This window comes from Lontra canadensis, unplaced genomic scaffold (assembly GCF_010015895.1).
Source record: "Lontra canadensis isolate GAN:19392208 unplaced genomic scaffold, GSC_riverotter_1.0 scaffold24, whole genome shotgun sequence".
In the NCBI taxonomy this organism is placed as follows: domain Eukaryota; kingdom Metazoa; phylum Chordata; class Mammalia; order Carnivora; family Mustelidae; genus Lontra; species Lontra canadensis.
Window position 1 is genome coordinate 5593666 of NW_022631018.1, and position 15671 is coordinate 5609336.

Consider the following 15671-nt stretch of genomic DNA (forward strand, 5'->3'; position numbering starts at 1 on the left):
CATCATCAGGGAAATACAAGTCCAAACTACAACGAGATACCACCTCACACCTGTCAGAATGGCTAAAATTAACAACACAAGAAACAACAGGTGTTAGTGAGGATGCAGAGAAAGCAAAACACTCTTGCACTGTTGGTGGGAATGCAAAGTGGTGCAGTCACTCTGGAGAACAGTACGGAGATTCCTCAAAAACTTAAAAATAGAACTACCCTATGATCCACCAATTGTAGTACTAGGTATTCACCCAAAGGATACAAAAATACTGAGTCAAAGGGGTACACGCACCCCAATGTTTATAGCAGCATTATCAGCAATAGTCAAACTATGGAGAGAGCCCAAATGTCCATCAGCTGATGAAGGGTAAAGATGTGTGTGGGGGTGTGTGTGTGTGTGTGTATTCCACCATATATATATATATATATATATATATATATATATAGTGCATTATTACTCAGCCATCAAAAAAAAAAAAAGAAATTTCACCATTTGCAATAACACGGATGGAGCTAGAGTATATTATGCTAAGTGAAATAAGTCAGAGAAAGTCAAATGCCATATGATCTCACTCATATATGGAAATTAAAAAGAAAACATGGACATATGGGAAGAGAGAAAAGAAAAAAGGACAGAGGGAGACAAACCATAAGAGACTCTTAATGATAGAGAACAAACTGAGGCTTGGGGCGCCTGGGTGGCTCAGTGGGTTAGGCGTCTGCCTTTGGCTCAGGTCATGATCCTGGGGTCCTGGGATCGAGTCCCACATCAGGCTCTCTGCTCAGCTGGGAGCCTGCTTCCTCCTCTCTCTGCCTGCCTCTCTGCCTACTTGTGATCTCTGTCAAATAAATAAATAAAATCTTTTTTTTTAAAATTTATTTGACACATAGAGAGAGATCACAAGTAGGCAGAGAGGCAGAAAGAGAGAGGGGAGGAAGGAGGCTCCCTGCTGGATCCCAGGACCCTGAGATCATGACCTGAGCAGAAGGCAGAGGCTTAACCCACTGAGCCACCCAGGTGCCCCATAAATAAAATCTTAAAACAAAACAAAACAAAACAAAACAGGCTTGATGGAGAGAGGTCAGTGGGGGATGTGCTAGATGGATGATGGGTATTTAAGAAGGCATTTATGATGAGCACTGGGTGTTGTATGTATGTGATGAATCACTGATTTCTACTCCAGAAACCAATATTGCATTGCATGTTGACTAAAATAAAAACCTTAAAAATAAATAAATAAATAAATAAATAAATAATAATGTGTGCCTTGCATATGTGTATGACATGTGGAAAGAAGGAAAAAATCCATGTACAGAAAGATAAATTCAGCATTAAACATGTTGAGATTAAAGAGAACTTGTGTCTGGAGTATATTGCTGTAACCAGATCCTATGTCTTACCTGGGTCTAAGCGAGGGCTTCCTTATACCCGCCTTTCTGAAGAAGGACATTTTCCTATGTGAGGTTGAAAACACATTTGGTTCTCTGACAACTTCCAATGCAATATCTAATGAAAAATCACAAAGTTAGGTAACACCATGTTATAAAGAATATTCCAGAGCATAAGAAGGGACAAATTAAAAAAGATACTTATCAGACATCAAGTACATGTGGAAGAACCACAGTTCCCACAACCGCCCAGCATCTCAGGACATTACTGCTGGAAAGAGACTTGGGGATGATTTTTACCCTGACTTCAGTCCAGATTGTGTTATCTAAGTGTGTTGGTCATTAGGCCAAGAAGCCACCTTCCTCAGAAGACTTCCTAAGACCAAGCCTATTGTATTTCTTCCCATTTTAACACCAAATGTTTTCTATCCTTCCTCTAATCAGCCATGTTGACTGGACTATATTCCACAAGACATTCAGTCTGCCTGACACTTCTGTTATCCCATCCTATGCCCTTTCACTTGCCCTCAGGAGCTCCTGCTCTGTAATCAGCAAACTCTCACAGAATCTGGAGCTCTTTGTTAAATGTTCCCTCTATCTCCTTGCTTTAACTGATTTAACTAAATCATTCTCTCTTCTGAGAACACTGCTTCCGCTGAAAGCTTCTCTTTTTTTTTTCTTTTTAAAGATTTTATTTATTTGACAAAGAGAGATCTCTAGTAGGCATAGAGGCAGGCAGAGAGAGAGAGGAAGGGAAGCAGGCTCCCTGCTGAGCAGAGAGCCCGATGCGGGCGGGGTTGGATCCCAGGACCCTGAGATCATGACCTGAGCAGAAGGCAGAGGTTCAACCCACTGAGCCACCCAGGTGCCCCACACTGCAAGCTCTTAAAAGCTATTCTATCACACCATACACAATTTAGAGTGGATGTCTGGTTCCCTATTACCATATAAAAACATTATTTCAAAAAGTATATTAAAACATTGCTATTGAAGAATAATAGATTCCAAGGATCTCAGTATCTTAGGAAAGCCCTTTGGGGTGAGTATTGTATAAGAAAATATATAGACTATCAACTTATTAAGGGCAAGGATGATATATTACTTATCTCACACCCAGAAATTGGAACATGTCCTAGTTATATAGTTAATGCCTTAAAATGTTTATTAAATAGAATATATATTAAATAGAGTATATATATTAAATAGAACAGAATATTTTTATATGGTTTGGTAATACTAGCAGTGATAGCACAGAAAAAAGACTGAAAAGCAATAGAAATATATATATATATATATATATATATATATATATATATATACTGCTTCTAAGTAAATGCAATTGAATTGGTGAAAAAAATAAAATCCCGATGATGGAAGACTAGATATTAAAAAAAAAAAATCCACACAAATGAAACTCAAAAACCCAGTATAAACACTTATAAATCCTGGATTAAAAAGTGATACATTTTAAAACTCATATATAAGTTTGTAGAAAATTACAATAAAACAAAATAAAAACATAGAAATTAGAAACAAGGAGGATGTTAGAAACCAGAAAGTTTAAGTTGACATCCTAGAGGTGTTCACAGTGTTAAAACCACAACAGGTCAGAAGACAAAACCATTGGCCTTTAGAAAAAGGAAAAAAAACCACAAACCCTGGCACTGCTTTTATTCTCAAAACACTCATCAATTATGACAGTTGCTACTGAAAAATTTAACAAGACTTTTGGCAGAGTCTCAGGGCAGAAGAAGGCAAATTGCAAACCAGCGCAGGAGCAGGGGCTCTGATAAGTACCAGTCTTTCAATTGTGATCCCAAGAAATAAAGGAAAGCAGAAATAGCTCATCCATCAAAAGGAATAAAAATCAGCTTTGAACCAACACATTCCCTAAATGGATTAAGGTTATTTGTAAGAGAATGGTTGAGTTTCATTCTTCTACATATAGCTACCCAGTTTTCCCAGCACCATTTATTGAAGAGACTGTCTTTTTTCCACTGTATATATTTTCCTGTTTTGTCGAAGATTAACTGACCATAGAGTTGAGGGTCCATATCTGGGCTCTCTACTCTGTTCCACTGGTCTATGTGTCTGTTTTTATGCCAGTACCATGCTCTCTTGGTGATCACAGCTTTGTAGTAAAGTTTGAAATCAGGTAACGTGATGCCCCCAGTATGATTTTTGTTTTTCAACATTTCCTTAGCGATTCGGAGTCTCTTCTGGTTCCATACAAATTTTTGGATTATTTGCTCCAGCTCTTTGAAGAATACTGGTGGAATTTTGATTGGAATGGCATTAAAAGTATAGATTGCTCTAGGCAGTATATACATTTTAACAATGTTTATTCTTCCGATCCAAGAGCGTGGAATGGTCTTCCATCTTTTTGTGTATTCTTCAGTTTCTTTCATGAGTGTTCTGTAATTCCTCGAGTACAGATCCTTTACCTCTTTGGTTAGGTTTATTCCCAGGTATCTTATGGCTCTTGGTGCTATAGTAAATGGAATCAATTCTTTCTGTATTTTCATTGTTAGTGTATAAGAAAGCCACTGATTTCTGCACATTGACTTTGTATCCTGCCATGTTACTGAATTGCTGTATGAGTTCTCGTAGTTTGGGGGTGGAGTCTTTTGGGTTTTCCATAAGGTTATTTGGATGCTACTAGTTTAGTGTATGTCAGATGTAAGATAAAATCCTCTCTGAGGAAAATAACATTTCTAGAGCCTCAAATTATCACTACAGTTTTTTCTAACCAACCATGTTAAAAAAATAAAGCAGAAATAGCAAGGTATTTAAAAAGACCTGACCAAAAAAAAAGAGGGGAGGAGGAGTTGATAGTTGAAATTGATACAGGAAATCCAAATATGGACTTTTAAAATTACTATTATTAATATAGTATATGGAATTAAAAGGAGTAAAATATCAACAGAGACTAAGTATCATACAAAGAAAAAATTCTGAAAATAAAAAATTTAATGACTGAAATTAATGAAATTAAGAACTAATAAATTGGTTTAATGACAAATTATATACAACAAAGTGAGAACTACTGAACTAGGAGTTAGATCAAAAGAAAATATGCAGACTGAAACATACAGAGAAAAATATGAAAAATGAAGAAAAATCATATAAAACATAAGCAAGTGGCTATAATGTAAAAAATATATGAAGTAAGATTATCAGAAAGAGGGAAAAAATAAAACAGAGCAGGACAGATATTTGAAGAGATAATAACTGAAAATTTTCTAAAACTGACAAATGACATCAAATCAGAAATACAGGAAGCCCTGAAACCACAAGTAGTATAAATACTTAGATATGTCTTATTAAAATCGCATGACAGGGGCACCTGGGTGGCTCAGTGCATTAAAGCCTCTGCTTTCGAGTCAGGTCATGATCCCAGGGTCCTGGGATAGAGCCCCACATCAGGCTCTCTGCTCTGTGGGGAGCCTGCTTTCTCCTCTCTCTCTCTCTGCCTGCCTCTCTGCCTACTTGTGATCTCTGTCAAATAAATAAATAAAATCTTTTTTAAAAAATTGCATGACAGTAGAAACAAAGAGAAAATGAAGGGGGGGGTGGGCAATGAATAAAAGAAATATTTCCTTCTACTAAACAATGCCAATGAAGACATTAGGCTGACTCCTCAAAATGAACTAAGGAAGCCAAGAGATAATAAAATGGTATCTTCAAAGTGCTAAAAGAAAGTAATTCCAACAAGAAATCTATAGCCAAAGACCATATTATCAAACAGAGCCAAAATAAAGATAATTCTAAAATTTACATTAAAGGAAATGCCAAAAGGTGTTCTTAGAGGCAACTTAGAGGGGCAGGAAATGATGAAAAAGAAAAAGTGAATATGTTGTGAGTAAGCATAACTGAATATTAATTTATAAAATAGTAATATATATGTAGTAAAAGTAGTAACTTACATTAAACTTTAATGTCAAGGATGCATTTTGAAATCTGTACAGTAACCAGTAAGAGAAGAAAACATGTAAAAATAACACATTAACAGAAATAATATATGGAATTATTATCAGAAAACAATTTGCAATCTTAAAGAAAGCCAAAAAGAGAAAAGAGAATATAGAACAGAAGGGTCAAACAGAAAATAGTAAGGTAGCATTTAAAACCTAATACACGAGAAGTTACAGTGAATGTGATCAGACTAAATAATTAGAAGGTAATTCTCAAATTGGATTAAACAAAAATGCAAATACCAAAAAAGAGAGATTCTGCTTAAAAAAGGCTTACCTTAGTGTAAAAGGAGATATTAAAAAAATAAAAGAATGGAAAAGGATATAACAAGCAAACACTAGCCAGAAAGAAAGGTGATGACTATTAGATATAATTAGATATCTAATTAGATCAGATAATATCAGACAAAGTAAACAATAAACAAGCATCATCAGAAATAATGAAATTTTCTACCGTAAAGCTATAATAGTTCCAAATTTGCTTGTATCTAGAGATGTAACCTCAAATAATATAAAGGAAGAACTGCAAGTCGTTTTTTCAAAAAGAATTATTTATTTATTTTAGAGAGAGAAAAAGAGAGAGAGTGAGAGCAGGGAAGGGTGGAGGAAGAGGAAAGAGGATCTTAAGCAGACTTCCTGCTGAGCATGGAGCCCAGTGGAGCTCAATCACATGATGCTGAGATCATGACCTGAGCTGAAATGAAGAGTTGGATGCTTAACTGACTGAACCACCGAGGAGCCCCCAAAACTGCAAGTCTTAGAAAAAGAAGTAAAAATCCAGAGGGGAGATTTAAAAAATTTCTCTTTCAATAATGGATACAAAAGTACTCTAAAACTACCATCAAAGATAGAAAATCTGGGGCCTGGGTGTCTTAGTTGGTTAAATGTCTGCCTTTGGCTCAGGTCATGATCCAAGGGTCCTGAGATTGAGCCCAGCATTGGGCTTCCTGCTCAGCAGGAATTTGTCTTCTCCCTCTCCTTCTGCCCATCCCCATCACTCATGCTCTCTTTCTCTCTCTCTCTCTCTCTAATACATAAATGAAACCTTAAAAAAAGATATAGAGGGACGCCTGGGTGGCTCAGTTGGTTAAGCGGCTGCCTTTGGCTCAGGTCATGATCTCAGCATCCTGGGATCGAGTCCCATATCGGGCTCCTTGCTTAGCAGGGAGCCTACTTCTCCCTCTGCCTCTGCCTGCCATTCTGTCTGCCTGTGCACTCACTCTCTCTCTCTCTCTGACTAATAAATAAATAATCTTAAAAAAAAAGATATAGAAAATCTGAACATACTTAATCAAATACATCTACTTGCAGATATAGAATATTACATCCAAAATTATATGCTTAGAGATAGATAATTAATTATAAGAGGGTATCATAAATAACTTAACAAAATATTTGAAATTTCAAATGAAATCAACAAATTTGTAGAAAATACAACATATTAAAATGACACAAGAAGAAATAGAAAGTCTGAAAAATCCTACATATTTTAAAGAAATTAAGTTTGTAATTAAATCTCTCCTTGAGATTGAGACAAATGTGCTTGCCAACACCATTTCTTTCTTTTTAAAAAATTTAAAAAATTTTTAAATTAACATATAATGTATTATTAGCCCCAGGGGTACAGGTATGTGAATCGCCACGTTTATACACTTCACAGCACTTACCATAACACATACCTTCCCCAATGTCCACAATCCACTCTACCCCCTTCCCCCCGGCAACCCTCAGTTTGTTTTGTGGATTAAGAGTCTCTTATGGTTTGTCTTCCTCCTGATCCCATCTTGTTTCATTTATTCCTTTCCTACCCCCCGGAACCCCACATGTTGCCTCTCAACTTCCTTGTATCAGGGAGATCATATGATAATTGTCTTTCTCTGATTGACTTATTTTGTTAAGCATAATACCCTCTAGTTCCATCCACATCATCACAAATGGCAAGATTTCATTTCTTTTGATGGCTGCATAGTATTCCACTGTATATATATACCACTGCTTTATCCATTCATCTGTTGATGGACATCTAGGTTCTTTCCATAATTTGGCTATTGTGGACCTTGCTGCTATAAACATTCAGGTGCACATGCCCCTTTGGATCACTACATTTGTATCTCTAGGGTAAATACCCAGTAGTGTGATTGCTGCATCATAGCGTAGCTCTATTTTCAACTTTTTGAAAAACCTCCATGCTATTTTCCAGAGTGGCTGCACCAGTTTGCATTCCCACCAACAGTGTAGGAGGGTTCCCCTTTCTCCACATCCTCGCCAGCATCTGTCATTCCCTGACTTGTTAATTTTAGCCATTTTGACTGGTGTGAGGTGGTATCTCATTGTGGTTTTGATTTGTATTTCCCTGATGCCAAGTGATGTGCAGCATTTTTTCATGTGTCTGTTGGCCATCTGGATGTCTTCTTTGCAGAAATGTCTGTTCATGTCTTCTGCCCATTTCTTGATTGGATTATTTGTTCTTTGGGTGTTGAGTTTGATAAGTTCTTTATAGATTTTGGATACTAGCCCTTTATCTGATATGTTGTTTGCAAGTAAATATCTTCTCCCATTCTGTCAGTTGTCTTTTGGTTTTGTTAACTGTTTCCTTTATTGTGCAAAAGCTTCTGATCTTGATGAAGTCCCAATAGTTCATTTTTTGCCCTTGCTTCCCTTGCCTTTGGTGATGTTCCTAGGAAGAAGTTGCTGAGGCTGAGGTCAAAGAGGTTGCTGCCTGTGTTCTCTTCAAGGATTTTGATGGATTCCTTTCTCACGTTGAGGTCCTTCATCCATTTTGAGTCTATTTTCATATGTGGTGTAAGGAAATGGTCCAGTTTCATTTTTCTGAATGTGGCTGTCCAATTTTCCCAACACCATTTATTGAAAAGACTGTCTTTTTTTCCATTGGACATTCTTTCCTGCTTTGTCGAAGATTAGTTGACCATAGAGTTGAGGGTCTATTTCTGGCCTCTCTATTCTGTTCCATTGAGCAATGTTTCTGTTTTTGTGCCAGTACCATACTGTCTTGATGATGACAAGCTTTGTAGTAGAGCTTGAAGTCTGGAATGGTGATGCCACCAACTTTGGCTTTATTTTTCAACATTCCTCTGGCTATTCGAGGTCTTTTTTGGTTCCATATAAATTTTAGGATTATTTGTTCCATTTCTTTGAAAAAAAATAAAAAAAAAAGGATGGTATTTTGATAGGGATTGCATTAAATGTATAGATTGCTTTAGGTAGCATAGACATTTTCACAATATTTGTTCTTCCAATCCATGAGCATGTAATATTTTTCCATTTCTTTGTGTCTTTTTCAATTTCTTTCATGAGTACTTTATAGTTTTCTGAATATAGATTCTTTGCCCCTTTAGTTAGGTTTATTCCTAGGTATTTTGTAGCTTTGGGTGCAACTGTAAATGAGATTGACTCCTTAATTTCTCTTTCTTCCGTCTTGTTGTTGATGTATAGAAATGCAACTGATTGTGCATTGATTTTATATCCTGACACTTTGCTGAATTCCTGTACATGTTCTAGCAGATTTGGAGTGGGGTCTTTTGGGTTTTCCACATAAAGTATCATATCATCTGCAAAGAGTGATAGTTTGACTTCTTCTTTACTGATTTGGATGCCTTTAATTTCTTTTTATTATCTGATTGCTGAGCCTAGGACTTCTAGTACTGTGTTGAATAGCAGTGGTGATAATGGACATCCCTGATGGCCAACACCATTTCTATCTAAAAGGGTAATGGAGGACCTAGTAAGACCAATGAGGTAATGAAAAGAAATCAAATGAATAAATATTTTAGCACGATAAATAAAACTCTTTATTGGCAGAGGACATAATTGTGTGTATAAAAATCAAACAAATTTTTAGAATTTACAATTTAGGAAAGCAGTAGAAGACAAGGCCAATATGTAAAAATCAACATATTTTTATATGCCAGACACAATTTAAAAATGAAACTTTAAAAATTATAACCATTTACGAGTGTATCAGAAAACATCAAAGGCCTAAACACAAATGTAATGGAAGCTATAAAATAATATTACATGGAAAAACAGAAAACATTATTATTTTTTTTAAAGATTTTTTATTGATTGATTTGACAGAGAGAGATCACAAGTAGACAGAGAGGCAGGCAGAGAGAGAGAGAGAGAGAGAGAGAGAGAGAAGCAGACTCCCTGCTGAGCAGAGAGCCCGATGTGGGACTCAATCCCAGGACCCTGAGATCATGACCTGAGCTGAAGGCAGCGGCTTAACCCACTGAGCCACCCAGGTGCCCCAACAGAAAACATTATTGAAAGCAATTAAAGAATACTTAAATAAGTGGAGGAATACACTAAATTCATGGATTAAAAAGTACAATAGGGAATGACATCACAGAAAATGATTAAGTAGGGTGCTCCAGGGATTCTTCCATATAAACAACTAAAGGTGTGGCAAAATGGTCATAATCAGGGTTTTATAGAATTCTGAACTTGGTCAAGAACTTATAATAAGTTCTTGAAAGGGAAAGGCTTAGTGAAGAAAGAAGAGTCTGCGTCTGCTAAGAAAGAGTTGCAACATTTTTAAGTTGTCCACCTCCCATTTCTTCATGATGCCACATCAGTGGTGGCCATATGACAGCAACCTACATTCTTGCTGCAGGCTTCTATTGCCAGAGATAGCAATAGGGATCTAATTTTCAAACAATGTGGCTCTCTGAAGAACTGGCATAAAGACTAGCCTTTGTTTTTCCCTATTTAGGAGTATTTTTAGGGCTGAGAGGCATCCCATGTGACATTTGTTGAAAGCATTTATAGGCACAAGTGCTGGGTACAGTAGACTGGGCCAACAGCTGGGACATCAGACAACACGAAGTTGGGGAGAGAAGTGTATACATGGGGTAGTAAGGGCTTTTAAAGCTCCCACATATACTGGGGAATTAAGAAAGCTATTCACATGCCTGAAACTGGAAGTGTGCTCAGAAAAGTCATGAGAAGATCCAAAACTTTCCCCTCTGGCTGAACTTCAGGGTCCAGGCAAATGGAAAATGAAGGCTAAGGCAGAGTTGTAAATAGCCTGGCTGAGCATTGAAAGAGTATTCCAACACATAGCCAAACTGCAAAGGCCAGTAGAGTAATTTTTCTTTTTGTTTTGTTTATTTCCTTTTCTTTTTTTCTTTTTGACATTTAAGGAAACTATCAAAACACTGGTTGGCCACAAGCAAGTAGAACAAGAACTTTAGTGGTCACACATAACAAAGAGTACAGACTTTACAAAAATTGTTGAGAAATTTCACCAAAGAAAACAACACCCGCAAAAGCAGCAGCAGCAAACTTGAAGGAGAGGGGAGAATCTCATTTTCAGAGCTGCCACAATATAATGTCCAAAATGTCTAGTCTTCAACAAGAAAACTATAAGGCATGTAAAAAACCAAGTATGGCCCACTCACAGAAAAAAAATAAATCAATAGAAAGTGTTCATGAGAAGTCCAGTCATTGTACTTATTAGACAAAAACTTTAAATCAACTGTCTTAAATGTTCAAAGAGCTAAAGGAAAGTATGGACAAAGAACAAAAGGAAGTCAAGAGAATGGTGTCTTACCAAAAAAAGTATCAATAAAAGAATAGAAATGACAAAAAGAAATCAAATAGCAATTCTGTAGCTGAAAAGTAAAATAATTTTGAGCTAAATGAAATTAAAAAATCAGATAACAGCCCATATGAGATGTAGCAAAAGGATTGCTCAAGGAGAAATTGATTCTTGTAAATGCAGATATTGAAGAAAAAAAGACACCAAATCAGTAAATGAAACTTATACCTCTAGGAACTAGATAAAGAATAGCAAGCTAAATCCAAAGTTAGCAGAAAAACAGAATAATAAAGATTAGAATGGAAGTAAGCAAAATAGGGAACAGAAAACCAATATAGAAAATCAACAAAACCAACAGCTTCTTCTCTGAAAAGAAAAAAGAAAAACCTGATAAATATTTAGTTAGGCTGATAAAGAAATAAAGGCTCAAACTACTAAGCTCAGAAATGAAAGTAATTAACATTACAGAAATAAAAAGAGAACATTATAAACAATTATATGCTGATAAATTATATGCCAATAAATTAGATAATCTAGACAAATGGAAAAATTCCAAGAAAGGTACAACTGACAGACTCAAGAAGAAATAAAAAATTTGAACATATTATAACAAGAGACAATCAGTAATGACAAACCTCTCAACAAAGAAAAACAAAGGACCACATGACTTCACTGATGAATTCTATAGTATAACATTTAAAGAGTTAAGACTATAGATCTTTACATTAAAGGCAATGCAAAGAAGCTTATAGTTATAGTTAAAAACATGAGTATCTTTATGGAATAAAGATGCTTGGAGTAAAGAAACAAAGTCAGTTTTAACTGAATTATAATTAAGAGTTTCTGTTTGTTAGAGATACCATTGAGAGAGAGAATATTATCCTTATAAGACTTGTGACTGATAGGTGACTCATGTATATAAGTAACCCATACAAATCGGTAAAAAAAAGAGAGAATACAAATGGAAAAGTAGGCAAGAAACTTAAATAGGAATGTCTCACACACACACACACACACACATCATATCCAATTGAATATTAAACAAATGTAAAGGCACTCAGTGTTATTACTCAATAAAGAAATAAATGTCAAAACAACAAGTGACACATCACTACATACCCATAAGAATAGCTAAGAATAAAGATTTGGCACATTAAATATTGGTGAGGTTGCGGAGCAATTGGAATTCTCATATCCTGTTGATAAACATGATAAATATATACAAACACTTTGTAAAAGTATTGGGAATTAGTTACCAAAGTGGAATGTATGTGTATCTTATTGACCCAGAAACTCTAGGTCCATATTCAACAGAAATGTGTTCATATGTGTATCAAATGATATGCACAAAGATGTTCATAAGAGCATTAAAAAACTGAAAAAACTCAAATATTCATCACTTTTGAATGAATTAAAAATGGTGTATCCACATATCAGAATACTACACGGCATGCATTCTCAAAGGATGCTATTGTTTCCAATAGGTGAAAATTAGTTTTCGAGGGTCAGAAGAGTCTTACTCCTTTATATACCACAGACATGTAGTATATCTATGGCATTAAAATTTATGTCTAAAGAGGCTCCTTGTGGGGGTGCAATAATAAAAAAGATTGAGGTGAGTGTTATGCAACTGTTCTGCATTACTAAAAAAAATCAACAGTTGCTACATTCAACATGATTGAACTCACAAGCATAATGTTGGAGTTGAAGAAGGCTGTCATGGGAGTACATACTGCATGACTCAATTTATATAAATATCAAAAAATTATGTAAATTTAAAAAACCAGATAAAACTAAATTACCATTATCCTTGGGAAATAGGGAAGGATTAAAAATGGGGTGGTAAAATAAAGGTGACCTTTGTTCAAAAGGGCATTTGAGGATCAAACATATTCTTCCTTTTCCTATTCTTCACAATTATTAGTAGTTATTAGAAAAGAGGCAAATTAGGGCAAAGAAGAGACAAAAAGAACAAAGGCTAGATGATTTGAAGTAGAAATTTTTAATGCCATATTGGGAAAAATGAAAAAAGGCCATGATGCTTTGGCTCTTCCTTCCCTTCTCTCAGGGATAACAGAGCTGAGATACTGGGATGGGAGCATGCTACATGCATCAGGTCACAAGATCATGTTAAGACTATTAAGCTATGCACAGAATAAAGTTCTATAAACCATGTACACGGGAGTAGAGCCTGGAGAAACACGCTCAGAGTAGACATAGAAGTTCTCCCTGTCACTGTAGTGATTTAACCATGCTACTGATATATCCTAAGCTTCTTCTGGGTCAAGAATACTTCAGTAGATGTTGTAGCAACTCAGATCCCATCCATCCTGTCTGAGTTGAAGCATTCATTCTCCTAACCTGCTATAAATTTTGCCTGGTGATGGTGCACAGTTGAAGACTTCAGCTGAAAGAGTTGTTGCTCAACCCACGGTAGTGAACCTTTCATAGGAACAGTGAACCTGGCCAACATGGATTGGCAGAAGCTAGGAGACAATATACGGGAATAATGCTGAGGGTGCTGGCTCCAAGGGGACAGAATAGTAACTTGGTTAAGGGAGAGTTGATTAATATGGGATTGTTCTCCTAGGATATAGGATTTAAGAGCCTTGTAAGGATCCTGGAAAGTAGTGCAACACTGCTACGCTGATTCTTAGAAGTTTGGAGAAAGCAATGGCTCATAACTAAGTAGAAATTCTAGTGGCCAAAACAAACAGGCAAGGAAGGTATCAAATGGCTCATAGAACTGAGCCTGCTACAGAAGATAAATTACTTAAGCCTAAAAAAACCACCAGCCAACAACAGGTCACAGAGGGGCCAATCCTTTTACTAAAGCCAAAGAGTGGGGGGTGAGGAGGTGGGGAAGGAGTGGGAACCCCTGATGAGAGCAGCATTACCATCACTGAGAAACTTCTTGGTGACTTTCTGTGATGACAAAACATCCATTTTGAGTAGCTGCCTAGGTATTTTGCTGTGTGGTAATTTTGCTCATACCTAGTCTGGACATTTAGAAAAGGATCCAAGCTTAGGATTTTCACCCCAGGTTCCTGTTTTGCTTTTCCTGGGACATCTTTTATAATGGTCATTCAGAGTTGGATCCATGAAAAATTAGTGACAGCTGTGCCAATCTCCTTATAAATAATAGGTGTTTGCTACTCTGCTTGTGCTCTCTCTCTTGCTCGCTGGTGACCTGGGATGTAGGAATGCTTTCCCTCTGGCTTGTTGCACCCCATTTTGAGTCTTGAAAATAATAAATTTTGTGACTTGACTTCTTCTGTGTGAGTGTATTGAAACTGTGCTTTCAATCAAAATGGTCCTAGGGTTTTCTCTTCCCAAAATGAGCTCAGATGCTAAGGGAATTACCTGCCAACCTTGTAGGGGTGGCTTGTGCCTTCTCACTCAGCAAGTCATAGTCTGCATATACTTAGCACATAAACTCTGGGTTTTCCAGCACATATTTCTCTGTAGGTCAGGGCTAACTATTACTAAATTGCTGTCTCTGACAGCAATGGAAATCAAATCCCAGAATCGTAGAGGTGAGGTGGAAGCAATTTACTGCCAAAAGTAAGGAAGATGCTAGTATTATACATATATATTATATATATACATTACATATTTAATATATAGCACATATATTATATATATAACATATTATACATATATTACATATAAAGTGGCAATAGAACAAGGATGGGAGCTAGGACGACCTGACCCTCAGAAAGCTGTGGATATGGTTAATATAACATGGTGTTCCTGGAGGTTAAATAGCTAGGCAGCCAAAAAAAAATCACTGCTTAATATATACAACAAAAAGACACCAAAGACAAATGACTGAGAGCACTTGCACCAAAGAAAGTCATAATTGCTTGCTCAGTTTCTAAACATGAGTCAATTTTCAGACCCGGATGCACTGACTGAGGAAAGGTCTCCATGAAGGAAGACCCTACAACATTATGGAAAGTGAATTCTAATGATACTCACAGTCCCTCTCCAATGGGACATTTGAGCATTTGTTCCAGTAACTGGAAGGGAAATATCTAGTCATTTCAAGGACTATTGAACACAGTGCCCTAGTTAACACTGTCTGGATCCCCAGAAGAGAAGGCACTTATGAAGATAGCTAGTAAATGGAGTCCTGGCCTAGGTATAGCTCACAGTGGTCCCAGTGGGCTCACAAACCCATTCAGTAGTGATTTCTCCAATCCCTACACGTATACTGGAATGGAATTACTTGGTAGTTGGTAGGATCTCCACATTATTTCCTTGGTCTAAGGAGTAAGAGCTATTATGGTGAGAAAGATCAAGTGGAAGTCTCTGAAACTCTTTTCCATGTTTCTACTCAAGATGATAAAAACAGTATCACATTCTGAGGATAATAGTAGAGACTAATGCTACCCTTAAAAAACTGAAGAGATGGCTTCATATCCTAAATAATTAAGTTATAAAATCATTACTAAGGTTAAGACAAGATAGGTGTCAACACAAAAAGGGAGAAAAAGCCACAAGTTTCCAGGTAGGGTAAGAGGACTTCCCCAAAGAAGTTACTGCCCTGCACTGGGAGCTGAAGCCCAAGCTGGGTGAGGAGCATAACCCCATGAAGAGCAACTTGGATTGGAGAATTCAGAACTCAAGCAAGATGAGGAGGACATCTACACAAAGGAGGGCCCAGCATATGGAGTTCAACTGGGGTGAGAAGGGCACTGACATTGGGACATAAAGGAGCAGACCAGCATGAAGTGTGGAAACTTGAACAGA

The 15671-nt window shown here is 36.6% G+C and overlaps 1 protein-coding gene across 3 annotated transcripts in view; it reads right to left on the reverse strand.

Moving 5' to 3' along the window:
- The window catches only part of RGSL1 (regulator of G protein signaling like 1), a 73622-nt gene that overhangs the window by 23656 nt on the left and 34295 nt on the right, over positions 1-15671 (reverse strand). For all 3 annotated transcript variants that reach the window (XM_032862697.1, XM_032862695.1, XM_032862696.1), the window contains one exon: positions 1395-1500. In XM_032862697.1, coding sequence (XP_032718588.1) covers positions 1395-1500 — 106 coding nt within the window. The remainder of the gene's footprint in view (positions 1-1394; positions 1501-15671) is intronic.